Raw genomic sequence first — 21,570 nt, forward strand, 5'->3', positions numbered from 1 at the left:
CCTTCCGGGCCACAGCAGAGAGCTGGACTGGAAGAGGAGCAACCGGGACTAGAACCCGGCGCCCAAATGGGATGCCGGCACCGCAGACAGAGGATTAACCAAGTGAGGCACAGCGCCAGCCCCATGGCGGTTGCTTCTTGAAGTCTGTGTTAGGAGGAAATTGGAGTCAGCTGTTGATACCTGTAGGCTGCAGGTATCTTAACCTGTGGCCTAAGCAGTAGGCCAAATGCCTACCCTAGAATCTTAGATTCTTAATCTAGATCTCACAAGCACATCATTAGGACAGCACCTAACATATAATTGATACTCCACACGTGTTTGTTGAAAAAAATATTTTCCCATGTGGTGACTGGCCACGGTAAAAGCACGGGCCCTGTTCATGTCTGGTTCTCATTCCAGTTCTTTCGATTCTTTGTGACCTGAACCAGATGACTTAAGCATGGTTCCTTACCTGATAAAGCCGGTGTAAGGGTATTAACTGCACCTCAAAGGATGGTTTTTTTAACAGACTAAGTAACTATTAGCTGTTATTTTACCAGATTGAAGTTTCAAATATTGATATAATCAAATTGACCCTGCAGGGCTCTCTCTCTTGTTCTCAGCACATATTATGTATGTGGCATACACCACGCTTAAAGTACATATTATACACACATGCCAGGCTCGTCACAATTACATGCTGTGCTCATATACCTGTTATGCATATACAGGTTTCTTGGTACTAGGCTGTTACTAGCATTTTTATCTCTAATGCTCTCACAAGTGTGCAGGGTAGTCCTCCAAGGCCACCTGGCATGTGATGTCACCACAAAATAAATACAGAAGAGGTGAGGCTCCAGCTGTCTTCTATTAAGCTAGACATGAAAGATTTGCAAAGACAAAACAGTGCTACTCCTCTCACCACATTTTGAAAACTTCTGAGTGTATATTTCTGAGATTCCAAGATGATAAATAGTAATGGTTCACATATACAAAGGCTTTTTAGAGCCTATGATGTTTAGTAACATAAAGAGTACTAAGACCAAATCATCTGTATTCTAATGCCCTGGAACAGTGTCTGTCAAATTGTAGGTTGCAGTTCACTAATGATTGGTGACATTAATGTGTTATCACAAGCTTTAAAAAAAAGTAAAATGGTGCTGGCGCCGTGGCTCACTTGGCTAATCCTCTGCCTGCAGCTCTGGCACCCCGGGTTCTAGTCCTGGTTGGGGCGCCAGATTCTGTCCTGGCCCAGGAGTGCAGTGGAGGATGGCCCAGGTTGTTGGGCCCTGCACCCGCATGGGAGACCAGTAGGAAGCACCTGGCTCCTGGTTTAGGATCGGTGCAGTGCGCCGGCAGTAGCAACCGTTTGGGGGGTGAAACAATGGAAAGGAAGATCTTTCTCTCTGTCTCTCTCTCTCTTACTGTCTAACTCTGCCTGTCAAAAAAAAAAACAAAAAAAAGTAAAATGCAAAAAATTCAGTTATCACAATATATTGGGTTAAATAGTATTTTGTGGAAATTTGATTTCAAGTTCATTTACCTATATATGTATGTATGTATGTATATAGCAGAGACAGATACAGCTCCCATTTGTTGGTTCAATCCCCAAATGCTCATGAGGGTTGGAACCAGGCCAGGTCCAAGTCAGTAGCTGGGAAATCGATCTAGATCTCCCATATGGGTGGCAGGAACCCAATCGCGTGAGCCATTAGTTCTGCCTCCTAGGGTCTGCCGTGGCAGGAAGCACAAAGTAGGAGCCGGAACTGGGTATATCAAACCCAGGTATTCAGATATGGGATGCAGCTGTCTTAACTGCTAATCTAAACGCCTGCTCCTTAATTTCTTACACATGTAAGTATAGAATTGTACTGTAAATGAATCAAAACAGTTTGAAATCCCCAGCCCTGGAGAAAATCTTGCAGTGGGCTGGAAATATGTACAAAGATATTCATTTCTGCATCGTTGGAAATAGTTTAGAAACCCGAGTTTCCACAGAAATGCATAAATAAAATATAAAAGAATGATGGCTGAATCCTATATAGCACAAGAGGAAAGTGAACAAACTGAGAAGGAAACCAAAAGTATGACACTTATATAAACAAACAGCTATAAAATGCCTTATGCTTTTGGACATGTATTAAACTTGAAGCTATTTTACAGTGGCTCACAAAAGAGACACCCAAAAAGAAAATGGAGATGGCAGTCAAAGGGGCTTCAGCAAAATCTGTTTTGTTGTAAAATGGAAGAGAAAACCAAATAAATCAAAATGTGGTACATAGATTCTGAAAAATGTGGTAAACAACTCAATTGTAATCTAGAAAATATGAAATTGTCATTTATGATCAGCAGTTATGAGTGGTCCTGCTCATTTAGTTTGCCCATACTTTGTGGAACTCCTCAGAGGCAGCAGTGAATCAAACCAAAGTCCCTGTTTTTGTGACAGTAGGTGCCTTGTTCTCTACATTTCACAGATAAAGAAACTGAGGCTGAAATGTATCAATTTCCCACTTGCCAACCAATAGCAGGGGAAGAGGGAAGTGTGCAGGGTTGATTTGCACATCTGTTTCTGTTTCTGTTTTTGTTTTAATATTTATTTATTTGAAAAGCAGAGTGGGAGAGAGAAAGAGAGGGAGAGAGATCTCCATCTGCTGGTTCACTCCCCAAATGGCCACAACATTCAGAGCTGAGCCAGTCCAAAGGCAGGAGCCAGGAGCTTCTTTCGGGTCTCCCACGTGGATCTAAGGCCCCAAGCACTTGGGCCATCCTCTGCTGCTTTCCCAGGCACATTAGCAGGGAACTGGATCAGAAGTGGAGCAGCCTGAAACAGACGCCAATATGGGATGCTGGCGCTGCAGGTAGTAGCTTTACCTTCTGTGCCACAGCACCAACCCCTGGACGTCCTTTAAGTTCTCCTCTCTCAACTTAGCGGAGTTACAACGGGAATATACAAAAAAAATTTTGTAATAATTCAGTTGGAGATTGGTTAGCATAAGTAGAATCCAGAAATAGTCTTGAAATATCACTGTGGGCAATCGTTATGCATGTTTGTCCACTAAATCTTATTTTTTTAAAAACTAGCTACAGTTTTATCAAGAAGCCAATGGGACTATTTCAAGTGTTTTCTCTTGATGAAAGCTTTGGAGTCAGGGAAAATCAGAGAAACTAAGGGAAAACAGGGTAACCTTTTCTCATTCTGGAACTCAAGATGCATCAAGAGTTTCCAAGTAGAAGGTAGCAGAGGTGCTATTATTCTCTTTCTGTCTCTTTCCTTCTTAGGAGTACTTCTTACAAGCCGAGCTGACAAGCAACGTATTAAAAACAGGAGTGGTCCGCTGCTGTGTGGGGCAGTGCAACAATGCCATCCCTGTGGACACTGTGCTCACCATGAAGAAACTCCCCATCACTTACGTATGTGGTCTCCCCAACAGCACCTGCTCTCTTTCGAACTTAATTCAGTAATTGGCGTTTTACTGCTTGTCAGCCACGTAGTTATCTAGGTTGTGGGTGAAGGAGAGAAGAGAAATCGCTGTAATCCTTTTGTTAGTTTTTTTTTTTTTTCTTTTTTTTTTTTGACAAGCAGAGTGGACAGTGAGAGAGAGAGACAGAGAGAAAGGTCTTCCTTTTGCTGTTGGTTCACCCTCCAATGGCCACCGCAGCTGGCGCGCTGTGGCCGGCACATCATGCTGATCTGAAACCAGGAGCCAGGTGCTTCTCCTGGTCTCCCATGGGGTGCAGGGCCCGAGGACTTGGGCCATCCTCCACTGCCCTCCCGGACCACAGCAGAGAGCTGGCCTGGAAGAGGGGCAACCGAGACAGAATCCGGAGCCCCTACCGGGACTAGAACCTGGTGTTGCGGCACTGCAGGCAGAGGATTAGCCTATTGAGCCGTGGCGCTGGCCTAGTTTTTTTTTTTTGTTTGTTTGTTTGTTTGTTTTTAATTTATTTGAAAGGCAGAGGCAGAGAGAGAAGTCTTCCATCTGCTGGTTCACTCCTCAAAATGGCCGCAACGGCCAGGACTACCCTAATCTGAAGCCAAGAGCCAGGAGCTTCCTCCAGGTCTCCATGTGGGTGCAGGGCCCTAGGACTTGGGCCACCTTCTACTGCTTTCCCAGGCCATAGCAGAGAGCTGGATTGGAAGTGGAGCAGCCAGGACTCAAACCAGCCCATATGGGATGCTGGTACTGCAGGCGGCAGCCTTACCCACTATACCACAGCACTGACCCCTTTAGGTACTTTTTATACATAAGGCACAAGAGATATGGTCTCCCTATATGTCAGAGAAAGTATTAGTCAAGAGTCAGGATATGTGATCCTGTCTGGTTGTGTAAAGCCTTATTACCTGGGAGACTGGGTTGTGACAAGATGCATCAGAAGACAACCATTTACCTGGAGAGCCTGGTTCAGTTTTTCTGATTCTTTGTGTCTGATGAGATAAACTGTGGTTTCTATTTTCAGGGAATTTGGAGGAGTTGAGTCTACCCTGGCAGTAGTGTTGTGGGAAGCATTACTCCAGAGGGTTTGCACTGGTCTAAAAACATCAGCTCATAAGACACTGTCCCTTGGCAGCTGTGACAATAATTCAGCACTTTTCGGTAGAAAGTCTTTGTTTTTGATTGTTTCCTTACCTCTTTTTTCTTATCCATTCTGCAGAGCAACAGAAAGGAAAACAATGGTGGCTACCTCTGCCACTCCTGTGTAGAGCAGCGTATTGGGCCTTTGGCATTCTTGACTGCCTCTCCGGAGCAGGTGCGCTCCATGGAACGCACTGTAGAAAACATAGTGCTGCCCAGACACGAAGCCCTGCTCTTCCTTGTCTTCTAAGGCTGGGACAAGCATTCTCCGTGGTGCGGGGTAGCTTGCCACATGTGGACTCCACCTGCTGACAGAAGTCTGTGGGGTGGGCTCTCACTCTCCTGAGACTCTGAATGCAATCACAGAGCATTCTCTGAGGAAGAAGAAACCAACCAGACTTGGACCTGCCATTTCTCCATTCCCTACAGCTAGCCAGTTTCCATTTGCCTACCCTCAGTCTGTATCAGGTCAGGGAAGAGGAGGAGGATCTTTTGATAAAAAACAAAAACAAAAACAAAAACCTTTTATGTATTTAAACTTTTATTACAGGATTTCAATTAAACGGCATTGCAGCACTGGCATGCCACTGTGACACCTGGTTTCCTCTTTTTTTTCCTCTTCTTTTCTCTTTTCAACAGCTGTCTCTGTTCACATGATACACCAAGCAGATTATGAGACTTAATGTGTAGGGTGATAATTGGCATGTCCAAAATGTGACTTTTGTACCATGAGGAATGACACATTTGTAAGACCTGATGGGTACCTTTGTCATGATGAAGTATGCAGTTTAAATAATGAAGGCACCTAATACATAAAAAGGCAAGTACAATGAAATAGTTAGACTAGTTAGATGTAGTGTTTCCTACAATACAACTGAAACACTTGAAAGGTAAAGTGGAGGTGGGTGGGGAATTCGTAGAAGAGAGATGGTTCACTGTGTTTTGGGATAGTGGGATGTTGTGATAAAGTATAAATTCTTACAGAAATGACCAGTACGTGTGGATGTACATTGAAAGGTATTTGACATCTTTGGCATACAGCAGTTTCAGGATGTTGATGGCAAGTGGCGGGGTGAGCACAGCATCACCCAAAGAACTACCACATTGGTCTCAGAGCTGAGCCAAGCAGATTCCATGGTGTTTTTTTTTTTTTAATAGAAAGCTTTTATTTAATAAATATAAATTTCGTAAGTACAACTTTTGGATTATAGCTGTTCTTCCCCCCATACCCGCCCTCCCACCCCCAAACCATCCCACCTCCTACTCCCTCTCCCATCCCATTCTTCATTAAGATTCATTGTTAATTATCTTTATATACAGGAGATCAACTCTATACTAAGCAAAGATTTTAACAGTTTGCTGACACCTTGTTTATAGGAAGATCCTTCCAGTTGCAGTTTGGAGAATGTTTCAAGAAGATCAAGGAAGGGGGACCAGTGTTGTGGCATAGCAGGTAAAGCTACTGCCTGCAACACTGGCATTGCATCCCAGCTGCTCCATTTCTGATCCAGCTTCCTGCTAATGGCCTAGGAAAAGCAGAGGAAGATGGCCCAAGTGTCTGGGTCCCTGCCACCCACCTGGGAGACCTGGAAGAAGCTTTTGACTCCTGGCTTCAGCCTGACCGTTGTAGCCATCTGGGGAGTGAACCCGCAGATGGAAGACTTTCTCTCTCTCTCTGATTTTCAAATAAGTAAATATTTAAAAATACAAAAGGTCAGATAAATTAAAAGGCTAATGATTATCATCTCAGCAAGAAAATGACAAGTGATGGCAGTTGCACTGTGACTGGTAGGGTGAACTGCTGATTGGGTAGACAGATTAGTGGTCTTGGAAGTACGGTCCCCAGATGAGTGGCATCAGTATCAGCTGGGAAGAGTTAGAAATACAATTCCCAGTGTACCAAAGACCTTCAGGGTCAGATACTCTGGGGCTGGGGCTCAGCAGATTTGTTTTTTTTTTAAGCTGGATTTATCTGAAAGGCAGAGTTAGAGAGCGAGAGATAGAGAGAGCTTCCATCCACTAGTTCACTCCCCAAATGACTGCACAGCTATTGGTGGGCTGATCCAAAGGCAGGAGCCAGGAGCTTCTTCCTGGTTTCTCATGTGGGCACAGGTGCCCAAGTACTTGGGCCATCCTCCTCTGCTTTCCGGGTACATTAGCAGGTCGCTGGTTCAGAAGTGGAGCAGCCAGGACTTGAACTGGCACCCATATGGGATACCGGTGTCACAGGTGGCAGCTTTACCCGTTATGCCACAATGCCGGCCCCTGGATTTGTTTTTTTGATGTAATGATTTTAGGGTGCTTAAGAGAAATTAAAGTAGAATTGTCCAGGGGGCTATTGGGTAAACATCTATACTCAACAAAGAGCCGTGGGTGGAAGTAATTTTAAAATTATCAATAGGTAAGTGGTAGTTTAAGGATTTTGATGAATTCATTCCGGGACCAGAGCAGATTCTCTGAACCAGAGCAGTCTGGAGAAAGAAATAGTGTGACAGCTAAGGCGATTACAGGACACCGCTCTGCAAGTTCATTGTGCTTCATTCATTCCTCCCATAGTCAACAGCTTCTGAGTCCCAGGTGAAAAGGTCTGATGGGCCCAGCCAGGTTAGATGAGAGCATATGGGAAGGGGATGTCTGCCCCTACCCTGTATTGAACAACAAGGCACCCCAACACAATGGAGGACACCCATAAATGTAGACAAAGAAGTGCTATGTCCTGGATAGCTAAGACTAACCCAACAAAAGCAGCATGTGTAGACAATATTATTGACAGGCACTTGAGGGAGAGAAGGGGAAAGTGAATTTCCTCATTATTAGAGCTCCTTGTTTATATGCATCCTGGAATGATATTCACACATTCAGCCCTGATTTGTGCTGGGTGTTGGGGAGGCTATGATTTGAATTGGGCTGGTTCTACTCCAAGCAGCACAGACTTGTTGGGAAATAGGCAAGGAGATTCAAGATACTTAAACTGCATATTTTTTTTTTTTTTTTGAAATTTTGAGGCCAGAAATGGGCAGCCTCAACTAATAGTGAAAGGTTTTTGATGAAGAAGTGGAACAGGCACTTAGAAACATGGAAGATTCTTAAATGTGGATTTTGATCCCTGTTCTTTTACTTCCTAATGTCTAGAAGAGAGTTTAAAAGGAAGAAAATAGGGGCCGGCAACATAGCACAGTGGGTTACTCTTCCTCCTGTGGCGCTGGCATCCCATATGGGTGCCGGTTCTACTCCCAGCTGCTCCTCTTCCAATCCAGCTCTCTGCTGCAGCCTGGGAAAGCAGTGGAGGATGGCCCAGGTGCTTGGGCCCTGCACCCACATGGGAGACCGGGAGGAAGCACCTGGTTCCTGGCTTCGGATGGGCGCAGCTCTGGCCATTGCAGCCATTTGGGGAGTGAACCAACAGAAGGAAGACCTTTCTCACTGTCTTCTCCCTCTCACTATAACTCTGCCTCTCAAATAATTAAATAAAATCTTTAAAAAAAAAAAAAGGTGGGGGGAGCAGGGGTAAAAGTTATTCTTGATCAAGGAAAATGAAGCAAAATAAAAAATATGAGAAGTAATGTGTTTTTTTCATGGCAAATTTCGGAGTGCAGGAAACAAGGGAAAAGGGGAAAATGTGAGTTTTTTAGGTTTGTAGCCAGTTAAAGACATCTGGACTAAAGGCATAACAGCTGTAGAACTTTGAAATCTTTTGGAGTTCTGTGAACTTTTTCCATTTCATTATAAAAATTTTAAGATGGATTCTAATTAGCACTTGGCAGGTAGTGGTTTCCACAGATAATTCTGTTCCTTCATCCAATATTTATTGACATTTACTGAGTGCCAAGGATTGAAAAGCAAATCACAGCTCTGCAGCAGCTCTGAAAACTGTGGGAGGCACTCACCAAATCGGGCTTCCATTGATTCCTTCCCTCCCATTTGAGCCTAGGCTGGCCTTTGAACACGGCTGGACCCACGAAATGCAACAGTGATGCATGTAGGTGTCTGGTCTGACACTAATGGCATGGCAGCTCCTACCACTCCTACCACTGTGCTGGTTGGAGGGGAGGGGCCCAAATAACCATTTGGAGAGGCTTCCTTTAATTGTGATAAAACCATCTAAATTGACACACAGCAGACAATGAGAAGTGGCGCTTTAAGAGCCTCTGGCAGCATATGAATCAGATGCTGCGTGCATGCCCTACCTCCCAGATGTTTGTGGTGGTTCCACTTTCTCTGGCTCAATTTTCACATCCATAAAATGGGTGGGAAAGTGAGATTAGGCCTAGGATTTCAGAAATAAATGGCATCCACAGCAAAGAAGAACATGAGAAGGAAAGTGAAATGTACATCCCACACATAGCTGAGCCACAACTTACCATCATCCAGGTTACATCAAGTTACTTCTCACAGGGAAATTTTGTTAGAAATTCCCGAAACTGTGATATGATCCAGCTTTGGGCAAGCATTTTTTTTTTCTCTTTTTAGAAAGAAAATCTGTGCTACAATCATTGCAGATTCTGCATCCTTGCTGTTTTCTTTGTGGAACATGTCTCATTCTTTTTGTATTGAAAATATATTTTTATTTTGCTTACATAGACATAATTTCAAAATACAAATCATATATAATATGCAGAGATAACAGAAGAATAAATATAAACGCTTGTGTATGTAAAATGTCACTGAGTTCAGTTTTCTTTCTGAATCCTTAACTCAAGAGGATTCAGTGGGCTCAATATGTCTTCTGCCTTGCTTGGCCTACTTCCAATCATGCAGAGCACCTATTGTCAGAATTTTCTGGAGCTCAAATGCAGATGCCTTCCCTGTGGACATCTCTCAAGTCAGAAGGAGCATTGTGCAATGGACAGCCTTGGTTGTATTACTATCCTCTCTAAACTACAAGTCAGGATGACACATGGACTAAACAGGCCAATAAAGTAGCCTCAATAAATGTCATAATGAAATACAAACGCTGGCCTGAAGCCATCAGCCTTTCCTGAGAGAGCTTTACCTGCTTGGACTTTGGGAAGCTGGCCCCTGTACCTGAGTTGGCAGCAGGTGGGTGGATGGATGGCATCCTCCTGAATGCTCAGTGATCTCCTGGCTTCTACGGGGGTGTGCCCAGGCTGGGCACAGTTAGATCACATCAGGGACGTGTGGTTATCCTGGTCGGCTTTTTCTGGGCACCCAACTCCTTGAGTCTCTTCCTCCTTAGGTAAACAGAGGTGGTTCCTTTGCTCCAGACTTAGTTGGGCTGGAACACCCCACCACGAGTTTCAGAGGTCAGGTGGGTAGTTTTCTGTGTCTTCCTCTCTGCTACCGGTGCGCCCAGTCATTGGCATTGCTTCTGTGGTTTCCATTTCAACACCAGGTGGCTGGGAAGTTTGCCTGCAAAGCAGATGATTCACACGTTTTGAAAAGAGGAGAGGGTTGCCCTCAAATCAGCAGATAACTTCCTATTGAACATGGGTGTCCAGCACAGTGTGGAAGGCATTAGCAAACACATGCCCTGCCTGCAAGAATCACAAAATACTCGGTCTTTGATGGTGGTGTTGCTCAAAGATCTAGAAAACCTAAAAGGCTTCAACTTCCAGATGGGATTTAAATACCATATTTTCATCCTCCCCATCCACCAGATTTCCAGTGCTATTGGGGCAGCTCACGTCCCTCCCACAAGCTCCTCATCCCCACCCCTTGTTGAAAAGCACTTCAGATGGCAGGGACAGGAAAAGGGAAGTGTAGCCAGGAGGCTGCTCGCACCACACTTGGTCATCTACATCATCCAAGCTCATGAAGGTTTTTAAACGGTTCTTGGTGCTTAGTAAGTGTTAGAAACAGACTAATCATCTCTTGAATAATGAGAGTGAGGAAGGCACAATATTTTGATTACACATTTGTGTGTCTGTCATGAAGCTGCCTCTCTGAGTAGCTGGGTCAGCAGCACCTTCTTCTCTGGCTTACGGAGTCTCTCTTCTACAGAGAAGCAACTTTTTAGGCCATTTTAAGGGAAGTGATTTGAGCCCCTTCGAGTGAAAGCTTGGCTATAAATCAGAATCTTAGGCCAATTTGCTAAAAGCCAGTTTGTTGACTAGGATATCTGATAACCAATTTGCAAAATGCAGTTTACGGGAAGATTTAATTGACCAAATGACCAAATAATCATATTTACCAGATTTACCAAACCTTTTAAAAATACATTTACAAAAATATTTAATATAGTCAGTAAACACTGGTATTTCCTCTTGTGAGTATATTATTAGCTGTATATACCAAACTTACAAATTCTTTTTAAGAATATATTTTAATGTATTTATTACAAAGATGACATATAGATTCCTTTTTAATATAGCTAGCTATAATCTAAGAATATAACTCTACATTCAGCTTTTTACATGGAAATTATTCAGCAATGATATTTTGAAAATCCTTTTGAAAGTAATTTCATCTGTATTGTCAACATTTGGCATTTGATAGGTTTTTTAGATAAATTTTTGAGTAATTTATTAACCGTAGTTCATTAACTTCTGAGCTACTACATAAGATATTGATGGCATTTTTTATTGGTTGGTCTGGTATTAACAGCTTTTGAAGATTTATGTGAACTTTTAAAGACTGGTTTTCATTTTTGGCTTTATGATACAATTTCATGGAATGTTCATTTTGCAAAAATTAGGCTCAAAGGGTCCTATACTTTTATAGTGACATCATATTTAATATTTTATAACTAGTCAGTAAAATTTTAGTTTCAGCAGACCCAGAAAAACCACATCGATCTGGAAGGGTGAGATCCTGGTCACCACCTGAAAGAAGTACACAATAAGGCTAGCACTGCTGCTTCAGTCTTTAGTGAAAAAAGGATCAAAATGCCTAAAGATTGGAAAAATAATTGAAAAATTATTTATTATTTAATATAGTCAGCAAATTGATATTATTCTCTTGTAAGCTTATTTATTGGCAGCATACAACCAATTTGCACACTTTTTAAGAATCTATTTTAATGTATTTGTCATTAAAAATGATCCTTATACATACCATCCAGTGGCAGAAACTTGTCATAAATGCTGAAATGCAGAATTTCAATTATTTGACAAAATTAAGGTTAACATGATTGAGGATAAGAAAATATACACAAAATTAAGAGTGCATTCAAGGAGAGTATACTATATTCATGAATATATCACCTGAAGAATAGGCACACAGTGCATGTTCATCAGACTGGCCGCTAGGGGCACTCTTTCTAAATTGCGTATTGGTAGATTGGCCTCCTGCAGCATTATCTGCCGCCCCCATCCCACCCCACCCCAGTGCCAACCAGTGGCCTGAGAACTGTGTGGCAGATTAAGGGCCCTCTAGGGCTGGCTCAGTGCTCAGCTCTAATGCTCTCTTTGGCTAAAACAGAGGTGGATGAGTGTGAGAATCTAGTCACAAAGGGATTCTTCCTTTGAGAAATCATCCCAGAATCATGATGATACGGCTATTTTCTCTTGGGAAGGAGAGATTTAGTCCTGTGGTTTCTGCTGTGCTACTCACCTTGGTCTGAGGCAATACGCCAGGAGGAACCCCACACACACTACACCCAGCAGCGAGACAGATGTGGAGATGGCCACTGTAAAAGAACAGAACAAAGCTGGAGCCATGCTGAGAATCCTAAGAACTCATTCATTGCTACGAACTGGAAAATCCTGTATGTCCTACATTCTTGCAGAGAAATCCAAATGCTTTCCCAATCAGCTCACCATTATTAACATTTCTTGAGGGCCTCATAGCTTGCTCTACTCTACTTCTGGGCAAAAATATGCCCTCTTCCCTGTCGACACTGCCAATGCAACCCATCCCCAGCCGTGTTGCCCCACACGGCTTGTTCTTGCTGAGTACAGTGACTATGAGCAGGGATGGATAGGAGGAAAAGGAGGTGCCTCCAAGCCAAAGCTGGGTGATAGGAGGTAGAGAGGAGGAGGAGAAGGAGGAGGTGGTGGCTAGCCCTTCCAGAAGAGCAAGAGTTCCTTCCTGCCACTAAAACCAAAGTGAAAAGAAAATGTCTCTGTTCTTCAACTTCACAGATTTAAGAACTGCATGCAGTGCCACTTTCCTTCCAATTCCATCATCTTTTTAGATTTTTTTTTAATTTTTAAACCTAATTTGAAAGGCAGAGAGACAGAGACAGAAAGATCTCTCCTCCACTAGTTCACTTCCCAAATGCACCCATGTAGGACACCTGGAAGAAGCTCCTGGCTCCTGGCTTCATATCCACTCAGCACCAGCTGTTGTGGCCATTTGGGAAGTGAACCAGTGGATGGAAGATCTCTCTCTCTCATTCTGTCTCTCTCTCTCTCTCCTTCTGTATTTCAATAGTTAAAATAAATCTTAAAAAAATGACTGGGCTCCTACCACCCATTTGGAAGACCTGGATTCAGTTCCTGGTCCCCTGCACTGGCAATTGCAAGCATTTGGGGACTTGGCCAGTGGAAGGGACTGGATCTCTTTCTCTTTCTGTCTCTAGTGGGTAAATAAAACTTTAAAAAAAATCTGGTTGAGATAGAATGAACCCCAAGCCTTGTGAGTGTCAATATGCACAGAACAGGCTAGAGAAATATACAGTACACCAGAGTACTAAGTAATGATGGCATTACATATCATCTTTAATTTTAAACTTCTTTCTCATTTTTAATGACTAATCAGAAGATCAAAACTATATAAACAAAGCAAGCAACATTTAAGTAACTAAAATCAGCATAGAAAAGTTGCTACTGTAACAGAAAACATGCAAAAGTAAGCAAAGATGTTTTGAGCTCTCAGACTTAACATTAATCATCATTATGACTTTAAAAAAATTTTTTTTCAGAACTTTTGTACTCTATAGGAAGCTATGTCTTCATGTTCACTAACAGGTGTGGCATGCATTTACTGCTAGGAGTGTTTACTGGAAAGGGCAAGTTGATGAAAGCTGTAGCTCTGCTTTCACAATGCTTCCTCCTGGTTCCTGTTAAATGAGAATAAAATTTGCAGGGCTCCCGGGCCAATGACAAAACAAAACAATTCAACTTAGGTGACAACCTCAGACTCTTAGCCTCTTCCTCACTTATAGCCAAAGCAAATTCAATAATGAGATTCAAACCAAAATCACCAAGACAATGAATGAATACATCACTGGTCAGGTTCTCTACCCTTTTGTGTTTCCAAGGCAATGTGGACTGCAGAAAAAGGAAAAGAAGATTTGCTGAGATAAAGGGGGGAGGAGAGAGAGGAGAGGGAGAAGAAAATGTTGATTATGGTGCAACAGTAGATACCCACCCTGACTTCAGTTTATAGTCCAGACTGAGACTAGGACAGAGAAGGCAGGCGAGACTGCCAGTGGCCAGTATTTGGCACGGATGGTGGAAATATCCTCTGAATACATGGAGAGTAGTCATTGCTTAGCAATACTGACAAACTAGGCCAGTCGTGGGGTAGCAATCACTGTGACACAGCGCTGGTGTCCCTGCGGCAAATGAAGGCAGTTTGGATGGAACAGCATTGCATCAATTCATTACTCAGTTGATCAAAGTAAGCCTTTAACGTTCTGTGAATGAAGTAAATTGAAAGGGACTTTTTTTTTTTTTTATGAGAAATCCGCATTTCATAGCAGCAAAGCACCAAACTAGGTCTAGAGTAGGAAATGAGCAGATGAGTAAGACAAGAGATAGCTCTGTCAACAGCTGAGCAGGTTGGCTGTGGCAAGTTTATTTCAAATATAGAGAAGTAGAGGAATCCTAATTTTGAAAAACACATGCTTCATTCCTAGTGTACTCAGTGAAGGTGGCAGTGTTGCACGCTCACCTTTTATTTTATAATTGGGAGCCTTGAACAACAGCCTAGGTAGAGACTGGAGAAGAGATATTGGAATAATCCAACAAAGTTACTGTCAAAAAGTACTGTCAAGTGAACCAAGGGATATTTAAGACAATGAAACTATGAATGACATTTCTTAAATGTTTATTAAAATGTAAAGGCCCTCAAATTCACTTATCCATTTGCTTACTCATTCCATATTTATTGAATATTTTCTGTTGAATCAAAAAAGAGCAACTTTTAAAAGTAATGATCATTTAAATACCTTATTTGAAAAACAAATTATGATACTAGTGTATCATGGGTTCACTGAAAATCCATTAATTTATTGAGTAACCACTATGGTAAAGCATTATTAATATTTTCCTAGAAAGATAAGCTCAACTGACTGCTAATTCATGCAGAAACAACGACAATCAGGAGCCAGGGAGTATCTCAGCCCATATAAAGTGATGCCTGCACACTGTTGGGTGTTGGGGTAGCTGGGACAGACATATGTGACATATCGTAATGGCACCTTCACTAAGTGCTTTCAGAAAACTAGCATGATTTTAATTTCTACCTTATGAGCAGACAAAACTTAAATCACATACAATGAAACAGATTTTATTTTCATCTCTTTGCTGACAAGTACTTGGTTCTCTTCACCTATCTTTTTAAATTTTCTGAAGATTTATTTATTCATTTGAAAAGCAGAGAGAGACAGAGAGAGAGAGAGAGAATCTCTTACATCTGCTAGTTCATTCCCCAACTGCCCACAACACCCACCACTGGGCAAGACTGATGTCAGGAGCTAGGAACTCCAACTGGGACTCCCATGTGGGTGACAGGGACCCAAGTACTTGAGACATCACCCACTTCCTACCAGGTGCATTAGCAGGAAACTGGATCAGAAGTGGAGCAGCTGGGGCATGAACTGGCACTCCCATATGAAATGTTGGCATACCAACCCACAGTGGCATGACACCAGCCCATATCTTTTTATTTCAGCAGTCTGAAGGAAAAAAATCTCACACATGAAATATTTTGGTTTGTTTTTTTCTTTAGTCCTCTGTATTTTCACAATTCCTTGCATGCAACTATCTTTGCCCATTGTAGTTGTTCAGTTAATGTTTATTACATTTCAGAATTTGGGAGATAACATTTTTTTTAAATTTATTTGAGAAGCAGAGAAAAGGAGACAGACAGAGAAATAAGCTCCCATTTGCTGGTTTACTCCACAAATGCCTGCAACAGCCAGGGCTGAGCCAGGCTGAAACTGAGAGCTGGGAACTCAGTCCAGGTGGCAGGAACCCCATTACTTGAGCCGTCACTGATGCAGACCCCGAGGGTCAGCACTAGCAGGAAGCTGGAATCAGGAGCTGAAGCCAAGTATCAAACCCAGGTACTCCTGTATAGGACAGGGACATTTCAACTGTTAAACTAAACACCTGCCCTGGAAGAGATTTTGATATTTTAATCCAGTGAAAGTCATCAACTGGAAAAGCAGATTATAGATTGTAACCCATAATCAAATACTGTTTGAAAAATCTATGTAGCCAAAAATGGACATTTTTTAAAAGGTTTATGCATTTATTTAAAAGGTAGAGCAACAGAGAGAAGGAGAAATAGAGATCTTCTGTCCACTGGTTCAGTCCCCATGTCCATAACAGCTGGGACCCATCCAGGTTAAAGTCAGGAGCCAGGAACTCACTCCATCCTGGTCTTGGATGTGTTTGCCAGGGGCCCAAGCACTTGAGCCATCCTCTGCTGCTTTGCCAGGTGCATTAGCAGGGATCAGAAGTGGAGCAGCTGAGACTCGAACCAGCATTCCAATATCAAATGCCAGCATCGCAAGTGGTAGCTTAACCCACTACACCACAACATTGGCCCCTGGCCCCAGAATTTTACGTGTAGGATATCCTACAGATAAGACTGGCACATGGGGATTTTCCAGTCATTATTTGTAATATAACCAACAAATGTAAACAATGACATATCCAAAGAGGAGGCAAGCTAAACAAGCATGGCAAATCCATATTCTGTGGCAGTGAAAAAGAAAGAAGGGGATTTTATGCACTGATGTGGAAGGATCTCCAGGATACCTCATTAAGTGAAAGTGAAGTACAGAACAGTAAAAGTAAAACAAGGGTCCAGCGTCATTTAACCCCTGAGTGCTTGTTTCCAGACTGCCTCTCTGGAAGCATGCCCTAAAATCTGGGAACAGGCGTTGCTTCCTTTCTACAAGATAATTTTTAGTCACAACTGAGAATTTTTTTTACTATCTTTGTAACTTTATAAATATATATATTTTATCTTTAATTGCTTTTGAAGTCTTCATTGTTAAAGATTTATTTCTTTATTTGAAAAGCAGAATTACAGAAAAAGAGAGGGAGAGACATACATAGAAAGAAAAAAATTTTTTTTTTACAGGCAGAGTGGACAGTGAGAGAGAGAGACAGAGAGAAAGGTCTTCCTTTGTCGTTGGTTCACCCTCCAATGGCCGCCTCGGCCGGTGCGCTGCGGTCAGCGCACCGCGCTGATCCAATGGCAGGAGCCAGGTACTTCTCCTGGTCTCCCATGGGGTGCAGGGCCCAAGCACTTGGGCCATCCTCCACTGCACTCCCTGGCCACAGTAGCGAGCTGGCCTGGAAGAGGGGCAACCGGTACAGAATCCGGCGCCCCGACCAGGACTAGAACCCGGTGTGCCGGCGCCGCAAGGCGGAGGATTAGCCTAGTGAACTGCGGCCCCGGCCGAAAGAGAAAAATTTTCCATCCACTGGTTCACTCCCCAAATGACTGCAACAGCTGGTTCCGAGCCAGGCCAAAGACAGGAGCCTGCAATTCCATCTGGGTCTCTGTCTACCCACGTGGGTGGCAGGGGCCCAAGTACTTGAGCCATCTTCTGCCACATTCCCAGGCGCATTAACAGAGAGCTGGACTAGAAGTGAAATAGCTTGGGGGGGGGGGGGGGCAGCACCGGCCACTCCATTCGCCTTCTTTCTCCTGTTGTCTTCTCTGCACTTTCTTCTCCTCCCTTCTTCTTTTCCTATTCTTACAAACACTTCCCATTTCCTCCTCATAGTCACTTGTCTGTTCCTTTCTTTTTCTCCTAGCCTTAACGTTGCACGTGTCTTCTGTAGGAGGAAGTGCTTTATTCTGAGAAAAGTGGAGCTCCCTCTGTAAAGCTTACGGTGCCCCTGTCCTGTGGGAGATGAATGCAGCTGCTGGCAGAAAAATGGCAACAGTGGGCACGGGCAGTTTCCTGGACAAGAGTCCTGCATTGCTGAGCAGAAGTGAACCACGAGGCCCTTTCTGTGGTACAGCAGCTGTCTGGTTTCAACGTCACTAGCATGACAGGTAGCAGCGAGCAGTATGGACATAAGATGTCATGACAGACGAAGCTGTCCATTACCGAGATATCACAGAACGTAGTTGTTCTGATGGAGGCACTTCTGAGGGTGGAGGTCATGCCGGGCGGCAGGCCCAGAGCAGGACTGTTCAGCCTGCTGGCTCTGTGGTCACCCCATCGTAAGCACGCCAGACAAAGGAGAGTACTTACCAGTGACATCTCTGGAACTGTACGGATGAGCATCTGCAGAGGAGAGAGAACAGCTAAGTCTGGGCTGCAGTCCTTAAGGTACTAGTTTCTCACAGAGCCCAAGAAATTTGGGATATCTTGGCTCCCATCTTAGAACCTTGGGAGACCCACCAGTAGCATCACCAAAATCATTTCAGCCAAGAACACGCAGGAAACTCACTGAGGTGCTGGGACATGCTTCCGAACTGGGCAAGACCTAAAGCAGGCCCAGAATCCCAAGAGCGTCTCTACCCCACAGACAATGGCTCCAGATGGCAGAATGTGTCCATCACCCTGCCATGGGGGTACAGTTCAGATGGGTGTTCAGAGCTGTGCCATGGGCTCTGCTGGGCAGCTTAATAAGGTTGGCCTCATCGCACTGCGGAGGTGGATTTTTCTTTTCCAGTTTTCCCAGCTGGACTAAGCCAGGCAGAAAGTGCGCACCACGGGGAACAGAAACCAGGCAAAGGGGGCTGTGGCAGGTGCAGAAGGCAGCAAGGCCGCTAGGTCAGTGCTGACTCTGGACTGAACGGTGCAAGATCCCTACCCAAATCTCAGAAGCAGGATGTGGGGAACCGGCCTGTCGCCATGCAAAGCTAGTGCTAACCTGTTGTCTCGTGGGAGGTGGAGGGCGTGGGTTCCAAGGTCTTTGTTGTTGTCTGAGATGGGGCTTGGGAGGACTTATGACTGCCTACCCCTGTGGTTCCTGTGGAAGGTGACGTGGATGGCATCAGCTGGGAGCCTGGTACAATAGCTGTCCCTGTGGCCACTGTGGTGTCTGATTCTGGAGAGAATGTGGCTGGGCCTGCAGGAGATTTCAAGATGGTGAGAACACAGATATTTAGACTGGAGTCCTCTGAGTTCCAGCAGATGGGGAGTCTCAGGACACACTCCAGGGAGCCCACCCCCCAGCCCTGCCCCAGCATGATGCCCCCCTTCAGTGGTGACACATCCATGGCGATGGGGCTTATCAGTTACTTATCATGGTGCATATATAGGAAAAACCCTAAAGAGCTGCATATTCAAGCTTGCTGCCTAGAGGAGACATTCACATGCTCAAAGACGTAGCTCAAAAACACAAGGGAGGCTGGCGTTGTGACGTAGCATGTAAGCGTGTAAAGCCGCCATCTGCATCCCACATGGGCACCTGTTCCAGGTCCCAGATGCTCCACTTCCGATCCAGCTCCCTGCTAACATGCCTGGGGAAACAGAAGAAGGTGGCCCAAGTGCTTGGGCTGCTGCACCCATGTGGGAGACCCAGATGCAGCTCCTGGCTCCTGGCTTTGGCCTGGCCCAGCCCTGTCCCTTGTGGCCATTTGGGGAGTGAGCCAGCAGATGAAAGATCTCTTAGCACTCTCTCTCTCTCTCTGTCTCTGTCTCTCTCTCTGCCTTGCCCTCTCTGTTAAATAAATAAATCTTAAATACACACACACACACACACACACACACACACAAGGGGGCTGTGTTTGCCAAAAAGCTAAGATTCTGGTTTTCTTTATTACATGTTGGCAAACACTTTTTGAAATATGGGGAAGCCTGAGATTTGGCTTGTCTGAACTCAGTGGTGTGTATTTGAGGGATATATCCTGATTTAGCTTCAGTCTCAGGGAGGGAGACTGCCTTGCCCCTTCTTGGCGGATGGCTGCCCCTACACTGTTAAGTAAGGTGTGGCATAGCTGTTTCCTATCTTGTCTCCATGGCAACTGGGTCTCCTGACAGATACAGAACTTAGAAAATACAGCCTTAGAGCAAAGCACCTGGTGAGGCCAAGCATCACAATGCTCTTGACACGTGATTGAAGCCTGTGTCCCCATCCTCTCCCAGCCACCTACGTGGTGAGAGGTCCCCTACAATTAACCCTTCGTTACGGCCTCACATGCCCCTCACCTTACTCTAGCTGTCAGCACTCCAGGGTCCCCCGCATCTAGAGTCCCCCCAGACCGAGCATTCACATCCAAGCATGCGCTCACATCAGTCTGTATCAAATGTTGCTCTCTCACAGCCGAGCTTCCAGCTGCACAGTTTGGTCTCAGCAAAGGACATCTGACCAAGTGATTGGGACACAGATGCAAGGCTAGGAGTGGTGACTTGGTGATTATCTGATTTATTGGGCAAATCAAAAGTGACTCTGTTTGCTCCCAATTATAAAACATTCGGGTTCCCTGAGCCCAGGTTTCTCCTCCCAGAGTGTAACCCACTGGACATCTGGGCATCTATTCAGGCCCATCCACATTGCTTCTGTGAGAAACAAAGAAATTGATGCAAACATGCTAATGATCCTGCTGCTTGCTATGCCACATATAAATGAGCCACACTGTCTCTTCTCCAGGAGTATTATGTTTTCTGCCAGCACCCATAAAACTGTGGCAGGCTAACGTGGTACAAATGAGATCACATCTCAGGCTGTTTCCAGTTCGTGATAAGGATAAGTGTCTACAACTAAGCATAATTTGTTACATTAACAGTGAGTTTTAAACCACTATTCATTGTGCACATATGAAATCTAGACATCAAGCAACTCTGATTTTAAAAAGAAAATTAGAGCCACTATAAATTCTGACTCCTGTCCTCAACAAAGAGTCTGTTCTGTTACCCAAGTTGGCAGCAGAACAGCAGCAGTGGTCCATGAATGTTCAGGATTCGAGGGTGGGGAGCTGGGTGGTAGTAGGGAATGGGAATCTTTAAAAAGTTTCCTGTGTTCCTACCTTTTCCAGAAGGGGAGGGGCTCTCTGGCTGTGGGGTCACCCTTGCCGTCACTACAGTGGAGGGTGGCACTGGCCTTTGGTGAGTCAGGGAGGGGTCTCCTGGAGAGAGGATAACCACATGGCATTTACGATCCTGAGGGTGGAACTTGGGGGTGGCTTCAGAACTGGATATACATTTTAAAAACCTAAATATACAATGGAGATATCTAACTTCCTAAGTTGGATTCAAAGTTCAGGAAATAAACAGCAGTGTTTTCCAATCCAAATGCAAAGACAGATAGCAAACTTTATTTTTTTAAGATTTATTTTATTTGTTTGAAAGGCAGAGTTATACACAGAAAGGGAGAGGAAAACAGAGAGAGGTCTTCCATGTGCTGGTTCACTCCCCAAATGGCCACAATGGCCAGAGCTGGGCCAGATCAAAGCCTGAAGCCAGGAGCTGTCTCTGAGTCTCCCATGTGGGTGGAGGGACCCATTGGCCATCTTCCACTGCCTCCACAGGCACATTAGCAGGGAGCTGGCTCAGAAGTAGAACAGCCGGGACTTGAACTGACACCCATATGGCAGGTCAGCATTACAGGTAGCAGCTTTAACCCAGTATGCCACAACACCAACCCCAGCAAACTTTATTTGTAGCATTTCCAAAAAAAAAAAAAAAAAATGCACAACTAAGGCATCAAATTTATTTTTGGCTGGAACAGTATTAATGATATTAACTCAGTTTTACAATATTGGATTTTCATGGGACAGTAAACAATTACTCAATAGATTCTGTTTGTTTAGAATGAAAAATCAGGGGCCAGGGCATAGCAGGTAAAGCCACTACCTGTGATGGCGATATCCCATATGGGCGCCAGTGCAAGTCCCTACTGCTCCACTTCTGATGTAGCTCCCTGCTGAGGCACCTAAGAAAGCAGTGGAAGATGGCCCAAGTGCTTGGACC

The 21,570-nt window shown here is 44.2% G+C and overlaps 2 protein-coding genes across 21 annotated transcripts in view; one reads left to right on the forward strand and one right to left on the reverse strand.

Annotated features, from left to right (window-relative positions):
• Positions 1 to 21,570, forward strand: part of LOC100359008 (F-box DNA helicase 1) — a 92,062-nt gene that overhangs the window by 44,234 nt on the left and 26,258 nt on the right. For 7 of the 17 annotated variants that reach the window (XM_070055793.2, XM_070055798.2, XM_070055796.2 and 4 more), the window contains 2 exons: positions 3,259 to 3,390; positions 4,633 to 5,146. In XM_070055793.2, the coding sequence (XP_069911894.1) occupies positions 3,259 to 3,390; positions 4,633 to 4,803 (303 nt within the window). In that variant the 3' untranslated portion in view covers positions 4,804 to 5,146. Of the gene's footprint in view, positions 1 to 3,258; positions 3,391 to 4,437; positions 5,147 to 21,570 lie in introns of those variants that run through there. The other 10 variants (XR_011381591.2, XR_016219790.1, XR_016219791.1 and 7 more) reach the window with 2 other exon arrangements.
• Positions 9,096 to 21,570, reverse strand: part of LOC127487864 (interleukin-15 receptor subunit alpha) — a 40,585-nt gene continuing 28,110 nt past the window's right edge. The window contains exons 3-7 of one of the 4 annotated variants that reach the window (XM_051834760.3): positions 20,628 to 20,726; positions 18,530 to 18,727; positions 17,905 to 17,937; positions 12,066 to 12,141; positions 9,096 to 9,923 (exon numbers count right to left, since the gene is read on the reverse strand). In XM_051834760.3, coding sequence (XP_051690720.3) covers positions 9,812 to 9,923; positions 12,066 to 12,141; positions 17,905 to 17,937; positions 18,530 to 18,727; positions 20,628 to 20,726 — 518 coding nt within the window. In that variant the 3' untranslated portion in view covers positions 9,096 to 9,811. Of the gene's footprint in view, positions 9,924 to 12,065; positions 12,142 to 17,904; positions 17,938 to 18,529; positions 18,728 to 18,827; positions 19,122 to 20,627; positions 20,727 to 21,570 lie in introns of those variants that run through there. The other 3 variants (XM_089312380.1, XM_089312382.1, XM_089312381.1) reach the window with 3 other exon arrangements.

Source organism: Oryctolagus cuniculus, chromosome 13, assembly GCF_051225735.1.
Source record: "Oryctolagus cuniculus isolate XC-2025 breed Fujian yellow rabbit chromosome 13, ASM5122573v1, whole genome shotgun sequence".
Lineage (NCBI taxonomy): Eukaryota > Metazoa > Chordata > Mammalia > Lagomorpha > Leporidae > Oryctolagus > Oryctolagus cuniculus.